Source organism: Myotis daubentonii, chromosome 4 (assembly GCF_963259705.1).
Source record: "Myotis daubentonii chromosome 4, mMyoDau2.1, whole genome shotgun sequence".
In the NCBI taxonomy this organism is placed as follows: Eukaryota; Metazoa; Chordata; class Mammalia; order Chiroptera; family Vespertilionidae; genus Myotis; species Myotis daubentonii.
In genome coordinates this window covers 79,440,625-79,467,942 of record NC_081843.1, presented here as the reverse complement: position 1 = coordinate 79,467,942, position 27,318 = coordinate 79,440,625, and the positions used below count along the sequence as shown (strand labels likewise).

General features: G+C 38.8%; 1 protein-coding gene across 5 annotated transcripts; it reads left to right on the top strand.

The window, feature by feature from the left end:
* The first annotated feature begins 89 nt into the window (after nt 1-89).
* GTF2H2C (GTF2H2 family member C) lies at nt 90-27,027 on the top strand. 5 transcript variants are annotated; one of them, XM_059694425.1, is made up of 16 exons: nt 90-206; nt 2,796-2,883; nt 5,901-5,978; nt 6,269-6,305; nt 6,497-6,583; nt 7,166-7,216; nt 7,547-7,601; nt 9,655-9,760; nt 11,463-11,553; nt 11,864-11,951; nt 12,405-12,512; nt 14,249-14,312; nt 18,367-18,470; nt 20,558-20,660; nt 23,773-23,812; nt 25,802-27,027. In XM_059694425.1, the coding sequence occupies exons 2-16, from the start codon at nt 2,828-2,830 to the stop codon at nt 25,919-25,921; spliced, it is 1,188 nt and encodes a 395-aa protein (XP_059550408.1). In that variant the 5' UTR covers nt 90-206; nt 2,796-2,827; the 3' UTR covers nt 25,922-27,027. The 5 variants fall into 5 exon arrangements, with proteins under 5 accessions (XP_059550408.1, XP_059550406.1, XP_059550407.1 ...); XM_059694423.1 differs by lacking the exon at nt 90-206 and adding an exon at nt 504-632; XM_059694424.1 differs by lacking the exon at nt 90-206 and adding an exon at nt 865-1,345.
* Nucleotides 27,028-27,318: the final 291 nt, after the last annotated feature.

Here is a 27,318-nt window from a genome sequence, read left to right as displayed (position 1 = left end):
AGTAAGTCCCTTTCCGCACTCGAAATCAGCTGCGAGAAGCCGCGGCCCGGGAACTCCAGGCTTCCACCACCTCCACTTGAAGCGGTCGGAACGTTTCTGCCACGCCTCCGCGTGCGGCGGAAGGACTTCGGGGGCGCCCTGAGAGCGGATTGGGCGGAGATTCCGGGCAGAGCGGCTTCCGGGCAGAGCGGCGTCGGGCCGGACTGGTGAGTCCCCGGGTGGAGGCCCGCGCGGCGCGGAAGCGTGGGCCGGCTGCTTGGGGCGGCTGGCGGCGCGAAGGGCCTTCACTCCCCGGGCCGGAGGCTGAATGGCCTGACCGGCGTCATGGGGAATGAGGGTGTGAGGGAGCGTGCGGAAGAGGAGGGCCGTTTCCGTGTGGGAGCTGCGGGGGAACATCTTGGGGAATGTCCCTACCGCAGAGCGCGAGCTTTGGGGATTGGGACCCTGGGTTCGAGATTGCGACCTGCCTCCAGCCAGGTGGCCTCGAGGGAGTGACGAACCATCGATCCTCGAGTTCCGCACCTGAAAACAGGACAGTGGTCACCCGAGCCTGCCTCACAGCACTTGCTGGGATCGGGTCTGCGGACCAGCTTCCTGGTGTGGGCGTCCGCGCAGGTCGCAGTTGTTGGCAGGTAGCGGTCTGCGCTCCTGTGACAGGAAGCACGCCAACAGGCTTACGCGGGCTTTTCTGGGGTTGGGTTCCCAGGAAACAGATTAGTGATATTTTGAGAAGATGGGCTATTAGGAAGTTAGTTCCAGGAGCTGACCCACCTGAGGGGTCACCAAGTGCATCTTTCTTTTTTTTTAAAAAAAAAATATTTTATTGACTTTTTAGAGAGAGGAAGGGAGAGGGATAGAGAGTTAGAAACATCGATGAGAGAGAAACACCGATCAGCTGCCTCCTGCACGCCCCCTACTGGGGATGTGCCCACAACCCAGGTACATGCCCTTGACCGGAATCGAACCTGGGACCCTTCAGTCCGCAGGCCGACGCTCTATCCACTGAGCCACACCGGTTAGGCATCAAGTGCATCTTTCTCCAGGATGCGTTGTAAGCCTCCAGCCTCCCTTCGAGCGCCTGCAGTCACCGGGAGCTTCATTCACACCGTCCAGCGCCTGCAATTTCCCGTCGCGTCGCGCAGCTCGAACAAAAACAAAGGTGCTTGCCTGCAGAGAGCCGGGAGTGTTCCCACCTGCAGTGCCTACTCACTCGTGTCAGAGCTTTCAGGGGATTCAGTAACAAAAGTAAAATACATCTTGATGTGATGGGTGCCAGTAGCCACTTTTTAAAGAATTGGAGTTGAAAACACTTGCTTGGAGAATCAAAATGTTCCATGTATTCACTGTACGTTACGTTACTACACATCATTAAACCTACAAGGGCATCAACATAGTCAGCCGTCGAAACAGTACAGAAGTTAGAATTAAGTCACTTCTCTACTTCAAGATGTTAAAGTGGAGCGCCAGATTTCCTGCAGCAAAAGAGCCTCTTTCGGTGCCGTGGAGTGGTTGATTCAGTGAGAGACTTGGAGCCTTAGTAAATAATACCTAATTATTACAGGTGCCACAGGAAACAGTGTTGCCATAAACACAGTGTACAACTTGTCAATAGATTTTAATTCCAGAAGTCCATTTATAGGTCAGTTCTTCAAATCCTTAAATGTCTGTTTTAGAAACAATAGTATAAAAGGAGGGTAAGGTCTTGGTTATGGTCCACATCGTAAAGATTTATCTTTGACTCTGCCAGCGAGGGGATTTGTTTTGTCCTTAATGTCTTGGCACTTAGGATTCCTTTGAGCCTTCATTTATGCACCAAGGAAGCTGAGAATGAGAGTGTGGGGTAGGCAGGGAGATTTCATTGGAGAGGGTGGAGGTGTGGATGTGGTGGGATGTTTATTACTTGGTTATGGTTAATAGGTTCCCCCTACTACCTGTTTTGTCCTTGATTATTCAAAAAATGAAGGTTCGTATTGAAAATACAGAAATGAATAAAGAAACAAAAAAACCCAATCACCCTTAATCCAGTCATACAGAGGAAACCTATTTATTGAATTACTAAATTTTTTTCCTTTAATAGTAGATATCTGTGTAGGTTTAATAGTGTGTCATTTTTTGAATTATGAGCCATAAGCATTTATCATTTATAAATAATAAATTTTATTTAAAATTTTGATTATGAAACGATTCACATATACACAAAGATGGAGGGGTAGTACAGTAAATCACCACATCCATCACTCAGCTATAATAATCACTAGTTGTAGCTCATCTTGCTTTATCTACACCCCTACTCACTTCTCATAATCCATGGTCCTGTCCTATGACACATCTGTAATGCATTTTTGTTTTTTTAAAAAATTATAAAAGATACTTTTATTGGTGCCAAATTTATGTGTAAATATTTTTAGTCTTTCTTGGGGATGGGAAAAGTTCCATGAGGATTTTGTAAATTTTTTTCACCCAACAACAATTATTGACTATATTTCAAAGAATATAAGATGACCTTGCATTCTGATTTTTTTTTTTTACTTTGTATGTTTACTTCCCCCTCTTTACTTTTCAAATTTAATTGTATAAAAAATGTCATTCAACCAAAGGACTTGTATGCATGCGTATAAACATAACCAATGGATTCAAACACGGGGCGGGGGTGAGGGCATGAGTTGGGGAATGGGGGGAAATTGGGGGGATAAGGACACATTTGTAATACCTTAATAAAGGGAAAAAAAATCTAAAAGTCATTCAACAACAAAACAAATACTTTTAGGAAATTTACAATGTAATGATTTTTATAGGATATTGAATAATATAATACTTTTAAGAAAAAATGGATGAAGAACCTGAAAGAACTAAGCGATGGGAAGGAGGCTATGAAAGAACATGGTGAGTAGAGCATTATTACAATGTCTCTCTTTTTAGACATTTTTTAAAAGTATATTTTTATTGATTTTTAGAGAGAGAGGAGGGGAGAGGGATAGAGAGATAGAAACATCGATGAGAGAGGAAGTCATTGATTGACTGCCTCCTACACAGCACCCACTGGGATCGAGCCCACAACCCGGGCATGTGCCTTGACTGGGAATCGAGCTGGCGACTTCTTAGTTCCTGGGTTGACTCTCAACTGCTGAGCCACACCAGCCAGGCATCATTTAGACATTTTTTTACAACTTAATTAAAGTATATTTTACAAATGTTAAAATTAAGCTGTTTCCAGTGTGTAACTGAGTGATCTTTAGAAAATTTGTTCAGTTGTGCATTCATCACCACAAATCAGTTTTAGAACATTAAACAATTTTTAGAGAGAGAGACATCGGTTTTTCTCCACTCCTTTGTGCATTCATTAGTTGTTTCTTGTATAGGCCCTGACTGGGGATCGAATGCAACCTAGTTACACTGGGATAACGCTCCAACCAATTGAGCTACCTGTCAGGTCCTAGAACATTTTTAAAAGCACCCCAGTAAGATCCCTCCTGCCCACTTCCAATTAATTCAATTTATACCTCTAGCCCTAGCCAACCACTAATCTACGTTCTGTCTCTATAGATTGCCCTTTCTGGACATTTCATGTAAATGTAATCTACACTAATAAAAGAGAAAAATGGTAATTGGCGTACGACGATACCCTTTTCATTGGCTAATCAGGGCTATATGCAAATTAACTGCCAACTATGATTGGCAGTTAACTGCCAACAAGATGGCGGTTAATTTGCATATGTAGGCACAATGCAGGGAGGCGAAAGGGAAAGCAGGAAGAAGCCCCCGCCACTGACTGTGATCGGAAACCCAGGGGGGAGCTAAGAGCTGGGGGGCAGGGCAAAGGCGGCCCTGGGGCCGCCTTTGCCCTGCCCCCCAGCCATGATCGGAGAATCAGGCGCCTTTGCCACCCTGGCCAGTGATAGCAGGAAGTAGGGGTGGAGCCAGCGATGGGAGCTGGACACGGTCTAAGCTGGTAGTCCCGGGAGCTAGGGGTCCCTTGCCTGGGCCTAAAGCGGAGCCCACGATCGCGGGGCCGCTGCAGCTGTGGGTCCCTGCTGCCCGAGCCGGACACCTCAGCCAGAGGCGTTAGGCTTGGGCAGGGGCGGAGCCTGCAACCGCGGGGAGCTGGGGGTCCCCTGCCCAGGCCTGACACCTCTGCCGGAGGCCTCAGGCCTGGTCAAGGGGCCGATCCGGTGATTGGTGATCAGAGGGTGATGAGGGTCAACTCCTCTGGCCGAGGCATCAGGCCTGGGCGGGGGGCTGAGCCGGGGACTGGGGGGATATGATGGTCCCCTTGCCCAGGCCTGAAGCCTGGGTCAGAGGCGTCAGGCTTGGGCGGGGGGTGGAGCAAGCGATCAGAGGGTGATGGGCGTCCCCTGCCCAGGCATTATTCCTGGGCCAGAGGCCTCAGGCCTGGGCGGGGGCCAGAGCCAGTGATCGGGGGGAGGTGGGGGCCCCCTGTCCAAGCCTGACACCTCTGGTGGAGGCGTCAGGCCTGGGCAAGGGGCCGATCAGGTGATCAGAGGGTGATGGGGGTCTACGCCTCTGGCCGAGGCATCAGGCCTGGGCAACGGGCAGAGCCAGCAATCGGAGGAGTCTGGGGGGGTCCCCTGCCCAGGCCTGATGCCTGGGCCAGAGGCATCAGGCCTGGGCTGGGGGCAGAACCAGTGATGGGGGGAAATGAGGGTCCCCTGCCCAGGCCTGACACCTCTGTCAGAGGCGTCAGGCCTGTGCAAGGGGCCGATCCTGCGATTGGAGGGTGATGGAGGTCAACGCCTGAGGGCTCCCAGTATGTGAGAGGGGGCAGGCTGGGCTGAGGGACACTCCCCCCTCCCACACCCAGTGCACGAATTTCGTGCACCGGGCCCCTAGTAATATAATAGGTGGTCATTTGTGTCTGGCTTCCTTTCACTTAACATACTGTTTTTCCCACTAGCCCAGTAGTTCAAGTGGTGAGAGTGTTGTCCTGATATGCCAAGGTTGCAGGTTTTGTTTTTGTTTTTGTTTTACATATATTTTATTGATTTTTTACAGAGAGGAAGGGAGAGGGATAGAGAGTGAGAAACATTGATCAGCTGCCTCCTGAACGCCCCCTACTGGCGATGTGCCCGCAACCAAGGTACATGCTCTTGACCAGAATCGAACCTGGGACCCTTCAGACCGGCCAGGGCAAGGTTGCAGGTTTTATTGTTGTTTGTTTGATTTGATTTTGTTAATCCGAGGATATTTTTTTTTTCCAGGGATTTTTTTTTTTAGAGAGAATGGGAGGGAGAGAGAGAGAAAGAGAGAGAGAGAGAGAGAGAGATACATCGATTGATTGCCTCCTGCACATGCCCTGACCAGGGCCTGGGATTGATCCTGCAACCCAGGTGCGTGCCCTTTGACAGGGAATGCACCCCTTGACCCTTCAGTGTATGGGATCAATGCTAACCACTGAATACACCAGCCAGGGCAAGGTTGCAGGTTTGTTCTTGGGTCAGGGCACAAATAAGAAGCAGCCAATGAATGCATAAATAAGTGGAACAACAAATCAATGTTTCTCTCCCTCTTCCTTCTTCCCTCTCATTCTCCTTCCCTTCCCTCTTCCTCTTCCTTCCTCCTTCCCTTCCTCCCTCCCTTTCTTCCCCTCTCTCTCTAAAATCAACTTTTTTAAAAATGCTATTTTCAAGGTTCATTCATGTAGCATATGTCAATAACTCATTCTTTTTTACTGGAGAATAATATTCTATTCTCTTGTTATACCATATTTTTACTCATCTGTTCATCAGTCGATAGACATTTAGATTTCTTACAGTTTTTGGCTGTTATGAATAATGCACCAGTGAACATTTACATACAGATCTTTATATGGACATATGTTTTCGTTTCTATTGGGTTAATAAATTTTTAGCTTATCTTTCTAAACAAGTCATTACTGCTTATAGGGAGATTCTTAAAGAAGATGAGTCAGGATCACTGAAAGCTACAATAGAAGACATTCTCTTCAAAGCAAAGAGAAAAAGGTATGTAAACTTTTTTGTAGGTATGTTACAAAAGCTAAAATATATTTCTTTAAGCTTTTCTGTGCACCTATACCCACTCCTCAGTACTTAATTTCACCAGTGTTTCAAGGAACCAGGAACCTAGTACTTCAGCAGGGAAATGGGTCTTTAGGGACTATCCAGAATGCCTATAATTATGTGGCTTCTGTAAGTTAATAATTTACTAAATAAATGCAGGCTGTTGAAGCATTGTATTGATTTTTGGGGGCAGTATATGATAGTCCATTAAAATGTTTGCATAATTTTAACAGAGTATTTGAGCACCATGGACAAGTTCGACTTGGAATGGTATGTTATTTTTTCTTTTACTGGTACAGAACTATTTTGGGGTTAAGAAGCATTCTGCCTTGATAGAGTAAACAAACCTTTTAAAACAACATATTAAAAAAATATATAGACTATGTGAGTACTAAATGCCGTTTTTACTTCTTGGTCAAAAAAGTATTTAAAAACGGTCCTTCTTTGTATTTTTTTTGTAGATGCGCCATCTTTATGTGGTAGTAGATGGGTCAAGAACAATGGAAGACCAAGATTTAAAGCCGAATAGACTGACATGTACTTTAAAGGTAAAAGAAAATTTTTTACATACAATCTTCTTTTTTCTTTTTCTTTTGAGTTAATACAAACTATAGCTAAGTAGAAGTGCTACCAGATCATTTAGAAAATGATACACCAAAATAGCTAATTATAGAAGTCCCCCTCCCCCCCATCCTCAGTTTCAGTTACCATGGTCAACCAAAGTCTGAAAATATTAATTAAAAAACTCCAGAGAAAAAAGTTCATATGTTTTATTTACTTAATCCTCATCCGAGGATATATTTGTATTGATTTTAGAGAGAAAGGAAGGGAGGGAAAGAGAGAGAGAAAAACATAGCTGTGAGAAAGAAACATTAATCGGTTGTCTCCCGTGTGCGTGTGCCCCAGCCAGGGATTGAACCTGTATTTGGAGTATGGGACAATGCTCTAACCAACTGAGTCACCGGCCAGAGCTAAATTTTATCATTTTTTATTTAATATTTTTACTACTGAACATTTTTGAAAATCTAATAACTTAAGAATCATGCTTGATAAATAGGTTTCCCAAAATATGTTCCCTACGGTTGTTATTTTGCTCTTACCTGGTATTTCCTTTTGTTTTATTTGAACAGTTGTTGGAATACTTCGTAGAGGAATATTTTGATCAAAATCCTATTAGTCAGGTATGTAAATAAGTGATGGAATTCAGAATTAGTTCCTGATATTACTGCCAAATAAAATTTATTTTTAAAACATTGGGCATCTGTTCTATAAATTATTAAGTGATTCAGACTGTGTACCAGTTGTTAGCACATTTGTCAATGAAAAACAAGATAACTCTAAAAGTTAAATTATGTACAGTGAACTCATAGCTAAATTTATGTCTAACGCATCATGAAAAAAGGTTTCTCACATGTTACTTATTCCTTTTGTAAACACTAATTTATGTTAATGTACATTCTTACCAAGAAGTAATTTGTTAAATTAATAATCCTTTTTGTTTTTATTTTTAGATTGGAATTATTGTGACAAAGAGTAAAAGAGCGGAAAAACTGACAGAACTCTCAGGTATGCATAAAATTACCTTTATAGGACTCAAGGACTTGGTTTTATTTACTCAGCCTTGAAACCCTATCCAAAGGTTGCCTAGTAAGTAAAATTAGGCCTTCCTGTATGTTCTCTATTAAATTTGGTATCAAAGATGAACTGTTTTTATTGTGTGTGTGTATCTTTATTTTTTTAATCCTTACCTAAGGATATATATTTTTTAATTGGTTTGAGAGAGAGAGAGAAAGCGACTTTACTGGTTGTTTCCCCACCAGAGATTGAACCTGCAACCTGGGTATGTTCCAGGGCTAAGACAAACTGTTTTATTTATTTATTTATTTATTTATTTATTTATTTATTTATTTATTTATTTAAAGTATATTTTTATTGATTTCAGAGAGGAAGAGAGAGGGCGAGATAGAAACATCAATGACGAGAGAGAATCATTGATCAGTAGCCTCCTGCATGCCCCACACTGGGGATTGAACATGCAACCCAGGCATGTGCCCTGCCTGACCAGGAATCGAACCATGACCTCCTGGTTCATAGGTCGATGCTCAATCACTGAGCCACAGTGGCCACGCGGTGAGTTTTGATTATCATTACTTAATATGAAGACTGTGAAAATAGGAGAAAATGTCTGAAAAATACTGTATTTCATTGAATCTCAAATTTCATAGTTTTTGAGATACCATCAAGAAGAAAATACCACCCAGCTGGAGGGGCTCCATTGTTTGAGTGTCATCCTGTGCACCGAAAGGCTGCCAGTTCAATTCCTGGTCAGGGCGTATACCTGGGTTGTGGGTTTGGTCTCCAGTGAGGGCATGTAAGGGAGGCAACTGATTGATGTTTCTCTCTCACATCAGTGTTTCCCTCTTTCTCTCTCTCTCTCTCCTTTCCTCTCTTTAAGCATGTCCTCTGGTGAGGATTAAAAAAAAAGAAGGAAACAGTAGCAATTAAACTTTGACACAAGATCAGTGATACGTGACTTGTTCATATCAGCTTCTTAATGATTTAATGTGTTTATCAACCATTCTAAAGAATTTGGCAGTTTGTCCTCCCTTCATTTGTATAACTTGGCTTGAGATGGAGAATTTTTTCATAGATATTATTTCTATAACAGAAGATAACACAGCTTTGTATATTTGTGGAAATCCTCCTTAGGTTTTTTAAAGCTCTTGGGGTTTTCCCCTGAAGAAAAATGTAGAATTGCAGACATTCTTCTATCAATGAATTTTTGCTTGACTAGTACAAATTTACACCTCACTGCTCTGTGCCATGTCTTTCTACATAAAGATTTAACCTTTTGTATTAATAACCTTTCTAAACACTTTAAATCACAGTTAAACTTGATGTGAATAGCACAAACAGTGTACATAATGCAGTTGAAGCAACAGCACATCGATAGCCATTCATAGGTTTCCACATGCTGTGTGGCTGCCAGTGATGTAAGACACAGCATGATTTCAGAGATAGTAAAATGTGAACATATGTTAGTCTTAAAAGTGATGAAATAGGGAAATAGTAAAAGTAAAAAGTTATGCACTCTAGGTTAATATTTAAAATGTGTGCTAATAGGTAAAAAGTGATTTGTACAGCAGATCCTTGAATAACATCAAGTTCAGCATCATTTCATTATAGCAGTGATGAGATGCTGTAGGAGCTTAACTCTTGTTTATATCAATTAGTAAAATCGGTCTCATTTTATGTTGTTTCGTTTAAAGCTTTAGAACCTATCGACAATGTTAGTGTGGACTTACTATATTTTTTTAGTGTGAAGTGAGACTTTATATAACAAACATCTCTCATAAAAATGCAAGTTGCTAAAGACATAAATTGAAAGGATTCTGTTCTTTAACATAAATATGTAAATTTTGGGAGAGACATAAATTCCATAATGTATAGAGTTTTATTAAAAGTAAATTAATAAGGGATACACTTTGTAAAGTATATGATTGTCTAACAACCATGCTGTGCACCTGAAACTAATGTAAAATGATATTGAATGTAAACTGTAACTAAAATAAATAAAACTTAAAATAAATAAAAGTAAATTTTTCCATTTCTATTTTAGGAAACCCTAGAAAACACATAACATCTTTGAAGAAAGCTGTAGATATGACCTGCCATGGGGAGCCATCTCTTTATAACTCCTTAAACATGGCTATGCAAACTCTAAAGTTAGTGTTTTATATTTATTACATATTTGATCTCAAAGTGTTTTGTATAAGTTGTTGAAAGGATAATATATTAATATGTATCTCTATAAACCCAGCTATAATGAAATCATTATTAAGAGAAATATGTAATGTCATTTATGATGTTTAGTATGGTGTTTTTATTTTATATTTTAATTGGTGAGGTTTTAGAAAAATATAATTAAAATTGTAGCAATGTTAGTATTACAAAAGAAATGTTTTGTTGAAAAATTATTTTATTGAAAATTCATTGTATATGGAATTTAATGTGGTATAATAATTTGAGTTTATTGTATATTTATTGTCTTTTATTAGCTTACTAGACGCCCAGTGCATGGATTTGTGCAACAGTGGGTTCCCTCGGATTGGCCTGTGGGGATCAGGCCAAAACTGGCTCTCCGACATCCCCTGAGGGTTCCCGGATTGCTAGAGGGCACAGGCCAGGCCGAGAGACCCCACCGGTGCACAAATCCATGCACCGGGCCTCTAGTATGCATATAAGATCTTTGGTTAATCTTTCCTCGCCCTCCTCCCTCCCCCCTTCCCTCTGAGATTCATCAGTCTGTTCCATGTGTCCATGCCTGTGGTTTCCACTCTTGTGTTGAACATCTGCCCCTGGTGGTCAGTGCGCATCATAGCTATCGGTCGACCGGTCAAACAGTTAGCTGGTTGGCCAGTTGCTTAGGCTTTTATATACATAGATTTTGTAATCTGTAAATTAATAGCACTCTTTTCCAACAAGTTCAACTATATGGAATATAACTTAGATCCAAGAGGAAGTATTCAGTATAGTTAAAGCTCATATATTTTGTCCCTGGCTAACCTGTCCTGACTCAGGTTTTTATACCTTTATATAATAGATATTTTTCTAGTTTCAAAGTAGATGAGAAGGTAATATGTGTAATAAAGGTAGGCACCATAGCAACATCCACAAGTGAAAGCTAAGAGCCTAATAAGGAAGATATAAGCAGGTTGGCTATAAATAACTGATAAAATTGCTCCTAAAAACGTAGAAATCTCTATTTAGTATAGGGGATAACTGCTTATCACATCTTAAAAGTCCATAAGCCATCATTTAATTAAATGGTACACAAGGCCCTAACTAGTTTGGCTCAGTGGATAGAGCATCGGCCTGCAGACTGAAAGGTCCCAAGTTCGATTCCAGTTGGGCATGTACCTTGGTTGCCGGCACATCCCCAGTGGGAGGTGTGCAGGAGGCAGCTGATCAATGTTTCTAACTATCTCTCTCCTTTACTCTCTGTAAAAAAAATAAAAAATAAAAAAAGTCAATAAATGGTACACAAAAATTAATGTTTATGCTTATTATGACTCTGAATCACCCTGAACTTTAAAAAAGAATTATATTACTGTTGTCACGCCACATGTATACATCCTAAAATTGACCCATATATGGTATTATTATACTTTCCAATGTACCCTTTAGATTTCGTATGAAACAAATCTACTGGAATGTAAGATTAATGATGTCAAGAACCTTTGTCAGTCTTGTTTATCTCTCTATCCCTAAAACTTACAAGAATTTTCAATCCCTTTCTTTGCAGTGTTGAAACAAATGAAATATTCTATAGTCTAGATTTATAAACCATGTATACTGTCCTTTTTGGGTAAACTATATTATTGTAATTTGTTGTACCTAATTGGATTGTATTTTGTCTTTCTTTAGACACATGCCTGGGCATACAAGTAGAGAAGTCCTAATCATCTTTAGCAGCCTCACAACTTGTGATCCATCTAATATCTATGATCTAATCAAGGTAGATACAACAATTTTATAATCACAACCAAAATTACAGCTCTAAAGAAAATTCTGTAGTGGTTTCCACTCTTGTGTTGAACATCTGCCCCTGGTGGTCAGTGCGCATCATAGCTATCGGTCAGCCGGTCAAACAGTTGGCTGGTTGGCCATTCGCTTAGGCTTTTATATACATAGATTTTGTAATCTGTAAATTAATTCTTGTGAGTTTTACAAGTTTTCAGAGCATTCTGTTTATTTTTCAAACACTAACTGTTTAATGCTCTTTTTTTCTTCCCCCCAAACCATCCATTTCCTTGGATTTTATGAAGACCCTAAAGACAGCTAAAATTAGAGTGTCTGTTATTGGATTGTCTGCAGAAGTTCGGGTTTGCACTGTACTTGCTCGTGAAACTGGTGGTATATATCTAGAATCTTCAATATTTCCTCATAATTACTATGTAAGAAGTAACAAGCTATTAATTAAATTGGGTGTTTTAGCCTGTTTAAGCTTTAATTAAACAGTTCATGTCCTGAAGTCCAAAATATGGGTAGTCATCTTAAATATATCATTGCTTCTGTTGATGTCTCAAAATGCAAGGAATTTTCAGAAATTATGTCAGTGTGCAAAGGCAGTATACTCTTGAAAAGCTAGAAATTTCATTAGATGTAATACTTTGTAAAGATCTTATAACTTGGCTTTAATTAAATTGTAATTATAATTATTCCTAGAGAAGACAAGTAAAGGTATTATTTAAATAAGATTTTTGAAAAATGATAAATAATGTTTTTATAGAAATACATAGAACTTATATAATTCATTATTCTCTCTGGAAAGCAGATTTGATTATATTTTGCTTTTTATCTTGTTAGGCACATACCATGTTATTTTAGATGAAAGCCATTACAAAGAATTGCTAACACATCATGTTAGTCCTCCTCCTGCTAGCTCAAGTTCTGAGTGCTCACTGATTCGTATGGGTAAGTGTTTATTTTAAAATAGACATTTAACACATATATATTTTTTGGCTTAAACTAGACTTTCTATTTTCATTTGCACAAGTTATTTTAACATTTAAGATTTTTTAAACTCATGTTTTATAATTAGAGAAAATTATGCTGGTGAAGCAATTTTGGGAAATACAGAGATATAAAAGGAAAATTAAAACCATTTGTAGTCCTATCACTCAGAGAACACTACTGGTTTTTATTGTTACAGCGCGAAAGGTTTAAAGACACTGTATTTATAGAAAAATCTTTATACTAGGAAATTTAACAAATAAGCTACAAAACGCTCAGTAGTGTTTAATCAAAGCTGTGTAATACAAATTGAAAAGACACAGAACGTTGTAGGAAGTTACATCAGATTGCTCAATGTGATTTTTTTCAGGAGACAGAATGATGGGTTTTGTATCATGTAAAAAATTCTTTGTTTTCCTTTATTTTCTAAAAATTTTATAATCATTCATTACATTTATACTTAAAAAGATACAACTTTTTAAATATAAGAAGAATCTCCTTGCTTAATATGCATTTTTTTACCTGTAAGTGAAATGGAATGCTTTCCTGCCTTGTTTTGTGGCATTTATAGTGCTGGTCAAGAGCTCTTTCCTATTTACTCATCTGTAAAATGAGATTAGTATCTGTCTTGTGTATTGCTAGGATGGAGTTAATGCAGATGAAGCATTTAGAATAATGGTTGCCATAAACACCCAATACATTTTAATATATCTTTATTGATTTTAGAGAGAAGAAGGAAGAGAGAGAGAGAGATAGAAACATCAGTGGTAAGAGAGAATCATCGATCAGCTGCTTCCTGCACACCCCCTACTGGGGAGCAAGCCTAAAACCCTGGCATGTGTCCTCCTCATTCATGGGCCGACACTCAGCCACTGAGCCACACCGGCTGGGCAACACTCAATACATTTTAGAGAGTATGTTGGCTAATTTTTTTTTTTTGTCAGTGGGGGCACCGGGCCGGGTTTATTGCACTGCAACAGAGTTTAAATAAGTCCCGGGTGTCCCTTGGCTAATCTTTTTTGAGATGATACATTTCCTTAACCCATTTTAAAGTTATTGTTTAATCTTATAATAATTTATTCTTCAAATTAATTTGTTAGAGCCATTTAGGAATATCAACCCAATCTCTATCACCTGATGTAAATATTTTTTCAGTTGGTCATTTACCTTAAATTTGTTTTGATATGTACATATATTTAACATTTTTATGTAATAAAATACCATTTTGTTTATGGTTTATGTTTTTCTTGGGTTTGTCTTGAAATTGAAAAATATATGTGAAAAGCACATTACATGTGTTTGGATATTCCAAGATTTTAAACAGGGACGTATATTTTTATATAAAGTGAAAGTAGATTAAGCAATAGATTCCTCTGTTGTATCAGTAACTATTTAAAAATTACATTTTCTTCTTAAAAAGCAATATGTGTTGTTATTAAATTAGAAAATATGGATATGAACTTGAAAATCTGAGGTCATATGTGTGGACAGATCTTTCCCCCATTTCCTTCACTTTTATTTTTCTTGTAACCTGGAATTATAGTCAGTTTGACCACGCTATATTAAACATAACTAAAGGCAGGAAAGAGAACTTTTGTACAACTTTGTGGGCTTTGTGGTAGGAACATTTTTAGTTTCTGGTCCTAGAATTTTGTTATTTGCTTGGAAAAAGGAAGTAATACATTTTTTCTATGAAGGATTTCCTCAGCATACCGTTGCTTCTCTGTCTGATCAAGATGCAAAGCCCTCTTTCAGCATGGCGTAAGTAAAAACCTGGAAACTGTCAGTGATGATGTTTTTATAGTTTTAATTCCCTTCTATAAGTTACAAATGAAAAAGATGTGCTTGAAATGTAATGGCTTTTGTAAAATATTACATTCTATATAGCTGTAAAAAGGAGTGAGAACTATCTCTCTATACTCCTATGTAGTAATATTTAGAGTGTATTACTAAGTAAAACAAGGTAGAGAAGAGTGTATAGAATGCTACCAGTTATCTAAGAAGAGGGAGGGAATTAGAGTAGATATACATACTTGCTAATATTAATAATAAAAATAGTAATGGAAATCAAAAGAGAAAACTAAAAAATGGTTACCTAGGTGTGTGGAGGAAGGCAAAGAGATAGATCATAGACTTTTCTGCATATACCTTGTTTTAACTTTGGAGCTTTACATTTTACATAATTATAAAACTAGTAAATTTAAGAAAGTAATTTTAAATATTATAAAAAAGATTGCTGTCTCCAGCTATAAATAAGGTGTAACAGGAACTGGATTTACTCTCTTGCCTCCTGCCAGAAAACCAGACAAAATATATAAAACAACAGTTTTCAGATATTGGAAACAGTGCAGATAAGAATCCCTAAAAGAAGGGAAACAAAAGACATCGGCCCTCTGATTGCAGTTCACTGTCTAGAGAGAATTTCCAGGCTGCAGTATAGGGAAGGAAAACCCACACAGAGCCTGGAGGTCTTGCTCAGTTGAAGAAACCAAGTTCAGAGTCTGGGGAGGCTGAAATGGCTGTTATTTTGTAGGGCAGAGTATTAGAGTGTAAAGAGCTTCACACAGCTCTCAAGATCTACAGGGACTTCCTCATGAGTCACTGTGAGCAAACTCCTGGAGCTATGGAAAGAGCCAGTGGACAGGAGCTGGCAGGACAATCCCTAGAGCTCACACGGGGTAGGGAGTAGTGTATATCCCCACCAGTCAGTTTGGAAAGGCCTCTTAACATAATAAGCATTGAACAGAGTCCACAGTAATGGAACCAAATTAACACTAGACTAACAGCTGCACTGGGCAGCCTAACAAGCTTAAAAGCAAGTCTTGAACAGATCAAACTATTTCAAGTTACTTATGTATATTTCAGAAAAAGCCTTACCATACGTAAGGGAATATAAAGAAGTTCACCACCCCAAAGCAAAATTCATAATGTCTGGCAGGCAATCAAAAATTACCAGGCATGCAAAGTCAGAAAATACCCATAAAAAGGGGAAAAATCATAGAACAGCAACATATCCAGAAATAACAAGTGACAGAATTAGTAAAGTGTTAAAAGATAGATAAGTAGGTATGTATGTGCGTGTATATTCCATAGGTTCAGGAAAGTAGAGAAGAACATGAGCATGATAAGAGACATGGAATATAGGGGAAGAAACCCCAATTCAGATTTCTAGAGATGAAAAATACAGTTTGTAAGATAAAAAATTTAACAGCAAATTAGTCACTGAAGAAGAAAAGATTAGTGAATTCAAAGACATTAATGGAAACTATTCAAAACAAAAATGCAGACAGGAGACTTTATATCAAATGAGACACATAGGTTGACCGTAAAAACAGAAAAATATTCCATTCAAATAGTAACCAAAAGAGGAGAAAAACCAAGATGACGGCATAGGTAAACACCAGAAATTGCTGCCTCCCACAACAACTTCAGAAATACAGCTAAAAGACAAAACGGACATCATCCAGAACTACAGGAAGGCTGGCTGAGTGGAAATTCTACAACTAGAAGGACAAAGAAAAGCACATTGAGACTCAGAGGAGGTGCGAAAGTAAAGTGGAGCGGTATGGAGGCTCACGTGGAAAGGGCTGGCAACTGAGGATGCGGTTGTCTTTTTCAATTGGGAGGGAGTCACAGGCTCCCGACTGCTCTGAACTCCAGTTCTGGGCGAGTCTCTGGGGGCCCAGATGCATATGGGGAGAAACTGACTGTCTGGCATCGGTCGGAGCTCAAGGGCAGCTTTCTCTCAGAGGAGCTTGCAGCGATTACCGTGGGCCACTGAGACCAGGGGCAGGGCTGAGGATCAGCCATAGCTGTTTGCTCCGCCCGTTGATTCCCTGAGACCCCACCCCACCCAAGCTGTGAGCAGAGGCTTTTGCATATGAATGCCCTGGCCCTTTGCAATCTGAAAATTACTTAAGAAACTACAGCTGGGCCAGACAGACCAAGAACTTCCAAGAGAAGGCCTAAGGCCCCACAGCAGCTTGCATTTCTTCACAGCTGGGCCTCATCTGGGCACCTCCAAACCCTAAACAAGGAAGGGGAAACCAGATCTCTTCGTAGCTCCTGCTGGGTAGCCTCAGGCAGAGGCTAAATTAGCAACTCCTTAGAGATCCAAGACCCAGTGTACCCAGTGGTCAGAGTGGGACCATCCAGTTTACAACTTCTCAGATCCATAAGGGACACACTCAGGGGGCAGACTCATTGAGCACCAAAGCCCCACTGAAGCAAGTCTTGCCCCAGAAGGGTGTCTTCAGCACAGAAGTTCTCCCACCTTAGACACAGCTGATTCTCACAGCCAATTGGCCTGGAGGCCAATTCCTCCCAGTGATACCTACAACAATCAAGGCTTAACTACAACAAGACTGTGTACAAAGGGGTGCACCAAGAGTATCCACCTCAGATAATTAGGGAGGCTGAGCCACTGGGCCCTATAGGACACCTAGCACAGAAAGCCACTCTACCAACCCAGGGAAGCATACAAAATGCAGAGACAAAGAAACAGGTCACAAATGACAGAAACGGAGGAAAGCAAACTACTAGACATAGAGTTCAAAACCATGGTTATAAGGTTTTTCAAGAATTTTCTAGGAACCGCCGATAAATTTAGTGAGACCCTGGAGGATATGAAAAAAGACCAACTAGAAATTAAGCATACACTGATTGAAATAAGAATATTATACAGACTCCCAACAGCAGACAAGAGGATCCCAAGAATCAAGTCAAAGATTTGAAATACGAAGAAGCAAAAAACACCCAACCGGAAAAACAAAAAGAAAAAAGAATCCAAAAATATGAAGATAGTGTAAGGAGCCTCTGGGACAACGTCAAGCGTACCAACATCAGAATTATAGGGGTACCAGAAGAAGAGAGAGCAAGATATTGAAAACCTATTTGAAGAAATAATGACAGAAAATTTCCCCTCCCTGGTGAAAGAAATAGACTTCCAAGTCCAGGAAGCACAGAGAACCCCAAACAAAAGGAATCCAAAGAGGACCACACCAAGACACATCATAATTAAAATGCCAAGGGCAAAAGACAAAGAGAGAATCTTAAAAGCATCAAGAGAAAAACAGTCAGTTACCTACAAGGGAGTACCCATACGACTGTCAGCTGATTTCTCAACAGAAACTTTGCAAGCCAGAAGGGAGTGGCAAGAAATATTCAAAGAAATATTCAAGAACCTACAACCAAGATTAGTCTACCCAGCAAAGCTATGATTCAGAATTGAAGGTCAGATAAAGAGCCTCACAGATAAGGAAAAGCTAAACGAGTTCATCACCACCAAACCAGTATTATATGAAATGCTGAAAGGTATTCTTTAAGAAGAGGTAGAAGAAAAAGGTAAAGATAAAAATTATGAACAGCAAGTACATATCTATCAACAAGTGAATCTAAAAATAAGTGAATAAAAAATCTGATGAACAGAGTAAACTGGTGAATATAATAGAATCAGGGGCACAGAAAGGGAGTGGACTGACAATTCTTGGGGGGAGAGGTGTGTGGGTGTGCAGGAAGAGATGGGGCAAAAATCATACACCTATGGATGAGGACAGTGGGAGGGGTAAGGGCAGAGGGTGGGGTGCGAACTGGGTGGAGGAGAGCTATGAGGGGAAAAAAGTAGAACAACTGTAATAATCTGAACAATAAAGATTTAATTAAAAAAAAATGCAGACAGGAAAACCCCCAAAATGAACATAAGTGAGCTATGAAACAACTTCAAGATTTTAAAATCAAGGTAGCATACTTTTCTGTTGCTCTAACTTTTCACATCTTTATATATCATGTTTTTAAGGTAATGTTTTTCTCCCCACAGGCATTTGGATAGCACTACTGAGCCAGGACTTACATTAGGAGGCTATTTCTGCCCACAATGTCGGGCAAAGTATTGTGAGCTTCCTGTTGAATGTAAAATCTGTGGTAAGAAACCAACTACTTATTAATTCAGTAAACTAATTTTTAATAACTTCTCGTATATATTTCTATTAAAATAGATGTAAATATTAAGCTCTGCCTATGTTTCTAGATTTAATGTGAGAAGAGAAATAAATAAATTACTTTTTTATTTTATTTATTTATTTTTTGTTGAAAGTATTACATATGTTGTCCCCCCCACCCCACCCCCATTGACCTCTTCTGGCCCTCTGCCCACTCCCCCGCACCCCCAGACCTTTACTACTCTATTGTCTGTGTCCATGGGATATGCAAAAATGCATACAAGGTCTTTGGATGATCTATTCCCACCTACCCACCCATCCTCTCCTTCCCTCTGAGATTCCACAGTCTGTCTTTGCTTGAGGATATTTATTTTTTTTAATATATTTCATTGATATTTTACAGAGAAGAAGGGAGAGAGAGAGTTAGAAACATCGATGAGAGAGAAACATCGATCAGCTGCCTCCTGCACATCCCCCACTGGGGATGTGCCCACAACCCAGGCACATGCCCTCGACCGGAATCGAACCCGGGACCCCCCAGTCCGCAGGCCGACGCTCTATCCACTGAGCCAAACTGGTTTCGGCTTGAGGATATTTTTTAAAATAGATTTTAGAGAGAAAGGAAGGTCAGGGAGAGAAAGAAGCATTACCTGTATGCCCGACCAGGAGGGAACCCACCACCTAGGTATGTGCCCTGACCCAGAAATTGAACCCACAACCTTTTTGGTGTATGGGACAGTGCTCCACCCAAGTGAGCCACATGGCTGGGCTAGAATACTTTTTATTGAGTGCCCAGTACTCCATTTCTAAGACCAAACATGGCATTCCAGAAGAGTTTCCTGATTCTCTTTCTGAACAAAGCATATTCTTTTTTCTTTTTTTAACTGATTAAGGTTTTACATGTGTGTCCATTGCCCCCGCCCTTGCTCATGCCCTTACCCCCTGATGTCTATGTCCATTGGTTATGCTTATATGCATGCACACAAGTCCTTTGGTTGATCTCTCTCCCTTATCCCAATCCTCCCCTGCCTTCCCTCTGAGGAAAGCATCTGATCGATGCTTCTCTGTCTCTGGGTCTGTTTTTGTTCATCAGTGTATTTTCATTATAATCCACAAATGAGTGAGATCATGTGATATTTATCTTTCTCTGACTGACTTATTGATTGGCTGCCTCCTGCATGTCCTCTACTGGGGATCAAGCCTGCAACTCAGGCATGTGCCGTTGACCAGAATTGAACCCAGGACCCTTCGGTCCACAGGCTGACGCTCTATCCACTGAGCTAAACAGGCTAGGGCAAGATCCTTCTTTTTTACAGCAGTGTAGTATTCCATTGTGTAAATGTACCACAGTTTTATAATTCACTCATCTACTGATGGGCACTTAGGCTTTTTCCAAATCTTAGCTATTCTAAATTGTGCTGCTATGAACATAGGGGTGCATATATCCTTTCTGATTGGTGTTTCTAGTTTCTTGGGATATATTCCTAGAAATGGGATTACTGGGTCAAATGGGAGTTCCATGTTTAGTTTTTTGAGGAAGCTAGATACTGTTCTCCACAGTGGCTGCACCAGTCTGCATTCCCACCAGCAATGCATGAGGGTTCCTTTTTCTCTTCACCCTCGCCAATACTTGTCATTTGTTGATTTGTTGATGATAGCCATTCTGATAGGTGTGAGATGGTACCTCATTGTTGTTTTGATTTGCACAGAGCATATTCTTTAAAGGAAATGAATCAAGTCCGATAGACATTTTTGCAACTCTTAACTTCATAAAGTAAATATATATAAGAAGAATGAGGAATTAAATTAATTGAATTGTAGAATTTTATTTTATTTAAAAGTGACCAAATAAGAAAAGAGTGGTCACACGCTTAGTGACAGAACTAAGACTCCATCTATTCTGAAATCTCCTTTTATGACCACAGGTAAACTGAAGAAATGAATAGTTGCAATTGAAAAAAAAGAAAAAAAACACTTGAAAATACTTAGCCTCAGTTGTATAATTTGACAGTTCAGCCATTGTCTTTATGAGGTTTGGGCTACTAATATGTTTCTCTGCTGTCATGTCAGGTCTTACTTTGGTGTCTGCTCCCCATTTGGCACGGTCTTACCATCATTTATTTCCTTTGGATGCTTTTCAAGAAGTTCCCCTAGAAGAACATAATGGCGAAAGGTATATGCATTTTGATTAATTTATGTTGTAAGAGGTAATGTTTGAATACATTGTTACTACATTTTAGTTATATTAACCTGCCGGGAGCTGGTCCATGCTTGCTGTTTCAAGGGACCTGGCATATATGGCATACTGTTCTTAATATGTTTGCTCACATTCTTGGCACTATGTGTTTTAACCAAGGTCTCTGAGAAAGGTTGTTTCCCCAGGTAGGGATTTTCCCCTGAAGTTAGGGAGGGAATAAAACCTCTTAACTAAGTGCCAGGCGGGTAATTAATCACTTTAACTATGAACAATCATGCTTAAGCTACATAATCTTTACTCCCTGGAATGGAGAGAAGAAACGCCCTAACCTTTGGAATAGAGATTGATAGGATTGGAATCAACTGGTATAAATACAGATGTAACAAGACAGAACTAAGAAGACAGAACCAAGAGAGACAGAACTTAGACCAGAACCTACACAGAACCTAGAGACAGAAGAACTTCGCTGGAGAGAACATGGCAAAAGATCCTGGACAGAAACTGGCAACAGAACCTAGAGACAGAACCTAGCGAGAGAACATGGCAAAAGATCCTGGACTGAACCTGACTATAGAACATGGCAAGAGAACCTGACTAGAACCTGGTGACTGAACCTGGCTGGAGAACATGGACACAGAACCTGGCTGGAGATCCTAACCAGAACTTTGCTGGAGATCCTGAGCAGAACCTCTCTGGAGATCCAGACCAGAACTTGGCTGGAGATCCTGGCTAGGCTGCTTATCAACTGAACACTGTCTCCGTGTCCTTCCTTCTTCGCCGACTCCGTCTATGCCTTTGGGAACCCCTGGACCTGCTGGGATTGGACCCTGGCATTAACCTGGGCAAAATTATTTCTTACTTTAAAAAACAAGATGTATAATGCCTTGGTTATGACTGAAATGACTCATTAAATAGATCTGGATCTCCAGAAATCTATTAGTTCCCTAAACCCATCTATGTGGTATACTAGTAGACCAGCTCTCCAAAAATAAAAAAATAAAAAAAGCCCTGACTTTTAGCATTTGCTAATTTCTATGGTGTAAAACTGGAGAATTTATCCAGAAGGTCTAATGTCAGAATAATATGAAAATAAAGAAAAGATCAAATGAAGAGAAGAGAAATACTTCAAAGGCATTTTCTACTATTAATGAACAAAACTTTCTGGATTGAAAGGACTATTGAAGGAAAACACCCACACTAAAGTATATAATTGTGAAAATTCAACATATGAAGCAAAATCTAAACATTTCTGAAAAAGAAAAATTAGGTCATATAATCTGGAATTAAAAGTATTTGGCTTCTCATCAGTAGCACTGGATACTGACAAGGAGCAATTTCTTTCAAAATTTATAGTGAAAACTATTACCAACCTAAGTTATATACCCAGTCAAGATAGCAATTAAACGTAGGTAGGTAGAATAATAAAGGCATTTTCAGACTTGTAAGATCTCAAAAGAGATTTTCTGAGGTAGTTGTAGAAGAGATGCTTTAAAGGAACTGGGAATGAATGAAAGAGAATAGGAATATCTATCTAATTCAAAATTGGCTAAGGAAAAGCCTACAATGATGATGAGTGGAAACCCCAGAATGTCTCTTGTATGTCGTGTGGAAATTGATCAGTCCAGTTTGGAGAAGGTCAAAATGTTCCAGGAGAAATGTCACCAAGAGGACAAAAGCTGTATAATTCCTGATGTGGTTGCACATAATGAGAGGATCTTTAGAATTCTCAGGGAAAGGTTGGGGCTGAGGTAATGGTAATTCCATAGAAAACTAAGCTTGTGGATGGCTATAATAATTAGGAAAAAATGTTTTAAATATGTTTTTATTGATTTTAGAGAGAGGAAGGGAGAGAGAGAAACATCGATCCGCTGCCTCCTACACGCCACTACCAGGGATTGAGCCCATAACCCAGGATGTGCCCTGACCAGGAATGGAAGCAGCGATCTCTTGGTGCATGGGATCATGCTCAACTAACTGAACCACACTGGTTAGGGAGAGGAAAAAATGTTTCAAAGAGAGAAAAGTTATATTACATGTCTCAATTGAATGTTTATATAGTTATAATAAACTAAATATTTAATATTGTTCTACCTAAGATGATTTAACTATATAGAATTGAGAATGACGTTAGTTATTCATGTACATACTATTGATTCAAGAGGATAAAAGAGAATTAAATGCTCATCTTCCGTAGTAAGAGGTTCATAACTAATGCCTATGAAAAAAACAAGAGATAGCACTTTATCCATAGGTAACTATTAGACAAAAGTTTTGAAGGTGTTTGCTCTGGGGAACTGGAAATGAAGTGTGGGGTGGATAGGCAGGGAACTGTTATTTTTTTGTAATAAGTTTTGAGAATTATTAACTCTAAATCATTCCTTGAAAATTAAGCCTATAAGCATCTATTATAGGTAATAAATTAACTCCTCTCCTATTTATCTAGAATTGTACCAGCTGTCTATAGCTTTGGGAGGGGTGAAAAATAGTCACTTAGATCATTTTCTGTAGGGTTTAATTCCCTTGTACAATCCCAATTGAGAAAGCATCTCATGTTTAACCTTGACGAGAATAAAAGTATTTTTTCTTTTTGCTGTTTTTAAAATATCACATTTATTGCTTAATGATTTGGTACAGAACAGCTTTTCTTCTCATTTTGAATTTGGAAATACTATACAGATGAATACAAAGAGGAACAAAAGTACCAAAACCAAACTTATGGTTCTCTTCACGTGGCATAAGCCACTTTTATAGATAACATGTTGCAGTAGTTTATAAGTTCCCTTTAGAAAACATGAAATCTATACATTTATATTGCCTCCTGTTTAATGCATGGGCTGAAATCACTAGGATCAACTTCCTTCTTAAAGAAAAGTAAATTTTTTTTGAAGTATGATTTTGGGCTGACTGTTAGATGACTGAATTTACCATGGAATTTTTAAAATTACTGGTATTCTTAACTCTTTCTCTTAAAAGTCATGTGTAAATAAATTGTAAGATTACTTATTAATTAAAGTATTTTGTTAATGAGCTTTTGCTGAACTATTTTAATGAGTTAATTCTAAACAATATGATTCTTAAACTTTTTCAGATTTTGTTATGGATGTCAAGGGGAATTGAAAGACCAACATGTAAGTTTATGTACTTTCTAAATATTAAATATTGTACAAGAAATATTATAAGTTTTCAGTATATTATTGAAGAGCAAACTCCTATCAGGATATTCCTCAGAAGTATAATAATAGGTAGAGATAAAATGGAGCATAATAGTTTAAACATTTATTTGTCATTCTGCATTCTAATTTTGCTACAGATATATTTTAGTACTTTAAACTGTCTTCAGTTTGCAAGCTAAACTGCATTTAGTTTGGAAATAGTAAATATTTTTTCTCTGTATTGTGCTTTAAGTGCTGTCATAAAACATTTTGAAGTGAAGTTACCACTTAAGATGGCCACAGATCAAAGGTTATTCTCCCATTTGGCCAATAAGAAAATATTTTAAAATTTTTTGAAAGGGGCCAATTTGAATGTATAAATTTATATAAAGACACAAGTAAGATAGGTAATTGTCTAGCTTTAATTTTTTATTAATTTACTTGTTCATATTTAAAACTATGCCATATATATACATATACACACACACACACACACACACATATATATATGTGTGTGTGTGTGTGTGTGTGTGTGTGTATATATAAAAGGCTAACATGATTGCGCGCTGTGACGTTCACTGACCATCAGGGGGCAGCTTGGAATGAAGGCCCCGATCAGCCCCGATCACCGGCCAGGCCTAGGGACCCTCCCCGTGCACAAATTGCGTGCACCGGGCATCTAGTAACCAGGGGTCCTCAAACTTTTTAAACAGGGGGCCAGTTCACTGTTCCTCAGACTGTTGAAGGGCCGGACTATAGTTTAAAAAAAAACTATGAACAAATTCCTATGCACACAGCAGTGGCAAAAACACCCGGCAGGCCGGATAAATGTTTTTGGCGGGCCGCATGTGGCCCTCAGGCTGTAGTTTGAGGACCCCTATAAGTAAACTCTATAAAATGTTAGTGGGAACGATTGCTTGTTTATTCTACTGTCACATTTCATCAAACATTACTATTACATTTTACATTCCTCTTTGATATCAGTAGCTTCATCCTCACTGGAATCTCTTTTTGAATTATTTGACAGTTTTTTTGTTTGTTTGTTTTGAAATCAAGAAAAAGGGATAGGGGGAAATAGAAACATCAGTAATGAAGTCATTGATCAGCTGCCTCTGGCAAGCACCCTACTGGGTTTTGAGCCCAACCTGGGCATGTGCCCTTGACTGGAATTGAACCTGGGACCTTTCAATCCACAGGCCAATGCTCTACCCACTGTGCAAAACCAGCTAGGGCATATTTAACAGTTTTTAAGAACCTATCATAATCTTCTATGCTGTTTAGGATTTAATGATTTTTGAATATGTGTATGATGCTGCTCTGGAAGTTTTACCCAGGCACATATATCTAAATACTAATTAATACTAATAGAATAATGAATTTTTTCCTTTTATCTGTCTCACGTGTCTTTTGCCATATTCTTTAGGTGTTTAATTAAAAGAGTAATGTAACTTTTGCAATTGTGAGGTCATTACCGAAGGAATAGCTAAATCTGTGTTCTATTGTGGTGCTTCTCCTTTTTAAAAAATTTTAATTAATTTTACTTTATTTTTTCATCACCATTTATCCCCATACCCTCTTCCACCTCCACCCTCCACCCCCATAGTGCTTCTCTTTTTAATTGAACCAGCAGATGACCTCTCTCTAAGCTTTCAAAACTAGTGCTAATTTCAAGTTTGTGTCTTCTCCAGATAGTTACTTAAAATGAAATAATCGAGAATGTCCCATAATAGAAGGAACTTTAAGACTCAAAGACAAAGTTATTTCTTCATTTCTAAGGAATTTTTTTGGAAAAAAATAATCACCTTAGATTTGAGAACATATAGTACATTGGAAGTAATAATGTAGGTGGGGAAAAATTGATAAGAGCTATAAAAGAGCAAAGCACTTTTAGTGTCTTCTAGGAGTGCTCTACTTAACGTTTAGAAACTGCTTTTTATAAATTTACTTTTCTTCTTTTCACTGCAGGTCTATCATTGCACTGTGTGCCAAAATGTTTTCTGTGTGGACTGTGATGTTTTTGTTCATGACTCTCTCCACTGTTGTCCTGGCTGTATTCATACTATTCCAACTCCTTCAGGTATTTGATTCCAGCATATAGTACACATTAAAAAGAAACTTACAACTGTAAATAAAATGATTCTTTAGAAGAAGCTCCAATTAAAACATGAAAAGCAGTTCAAAAGGAAGATCTGACTTAAGAAACTTTTTTGCTAAGAAAATGTAATATTTTATTATATTTTAAAATTTGTGTCCTGCTACAGCAATCCTTAGAATTCAATAATAGTTCTTTTAGTTAATTTTGTTTTCTATTATTTTTGAGTCATAATGTTTTCTTTTTTTAAAAATAATTATTTATTGTTGAAAGTATTACATATGTCACCTTTCCCCCATTGAGTTACATTATTATATTTATAATTTTCAGTGATTTAGTTTTATTGATTATTAGTATAAAAAGAAATTAAGTATAAGTGTTAATTCAATGTAGGATAAAAATTAATTAATGGTTATGAAATTAATGCCTACTGATATATTTGGGTTTAAATCTCTTATCTCACTTTATGTGATACTATTCCATCTTTATTTTTCTCTTCTTTCTTGCCTTTTTTGGATTGATTCTTTTATACTATTCTAGGTTTTTCTTCAACTAGCTTGGAAATTACATACTTTATTTTTTTAGTGATTACCCTAGAAATTACAATTCGCATAATTTATTAACTTGGGTCCTCTGGGTGTGGTTGGGTGGGAAGAGATTAACCAAAGAACTTATATGCATATATGCATAAACCATGGACACAGACAATAGTGTAGTGAAGGCCTGGGGTGGGGCGTAGATGTGGGCTAGAAGAGGTCAATGGGGAAAAAACGGGACATCTGTAATACTTTCAACAATAAAGATAAATTTTTTTTTTAAGTAGAACCTGAGGCAAAGATGAAAGTATTGTTCCTTTATTTGGGAGGTTCTGGAAAGTGAGGGTAGGGCAGAAAAAGGAATGAGGTTGAGGTCATGTCGATTTCCAGTCAAAGGCACCTACCTCTGCTTGTACGTGCAGGAGGCAACCAGTTGATGTGTCCTTCTTGTATCAATGTTCTCTCTCTATCTCCCTCTTCCTCTCCCTCCCTCCATTCCACTCTCTCTAAAAATCAATGAAAAAATATCCTTGGGTGAGGATAAATAAAATTGATTGTGATGATGATTGTTCAATTCTGTGAACATGCTAAAAACCATTGAACTATACACTTCAAATGGGTGAATTGTGTGGTACGTAAAGTATCTCTATATATAAAAGGCTAAGTGACCAAACGTCCATCTGTCAGACCGGCCACTACATATTGCACACACTGGCTTGACTTGTGCATACTCGATACATACAAAGCTCTCACTGGTGCCAATCGCATGCATGTTTCGATCTGTCACTGTTGATCGTGAATTTTGTTGTTTTTGTTGACATTCTGAAGCTGAAAAAAAGGCATCTTTGATAGAA

Bases quoted from the DNA above. Each gene is read 5' to 3' on its own strand.
- GTF2H2C (XM_059694425.1), top strand. From the start codon at position 2,828: ATGGATGAAGAACCTGAAAGAACTAAGCGATGGGAAGGAGGCTATGAA. The intron at 2,884-5,900 runs GTGAGTAGAGCA...TACTGCTTATAG, and splicing joins GGAGGCTATGAAAGAACATG to GGAGATTCTTAAAGAAGATG. The intron at 11,952-12,404 runs GTATATATCTAG...TTATCTTGTTAG, and splicing joins ACTTGCTCGTGAAACTGGTG to GCACATACCATGTTATTTTA.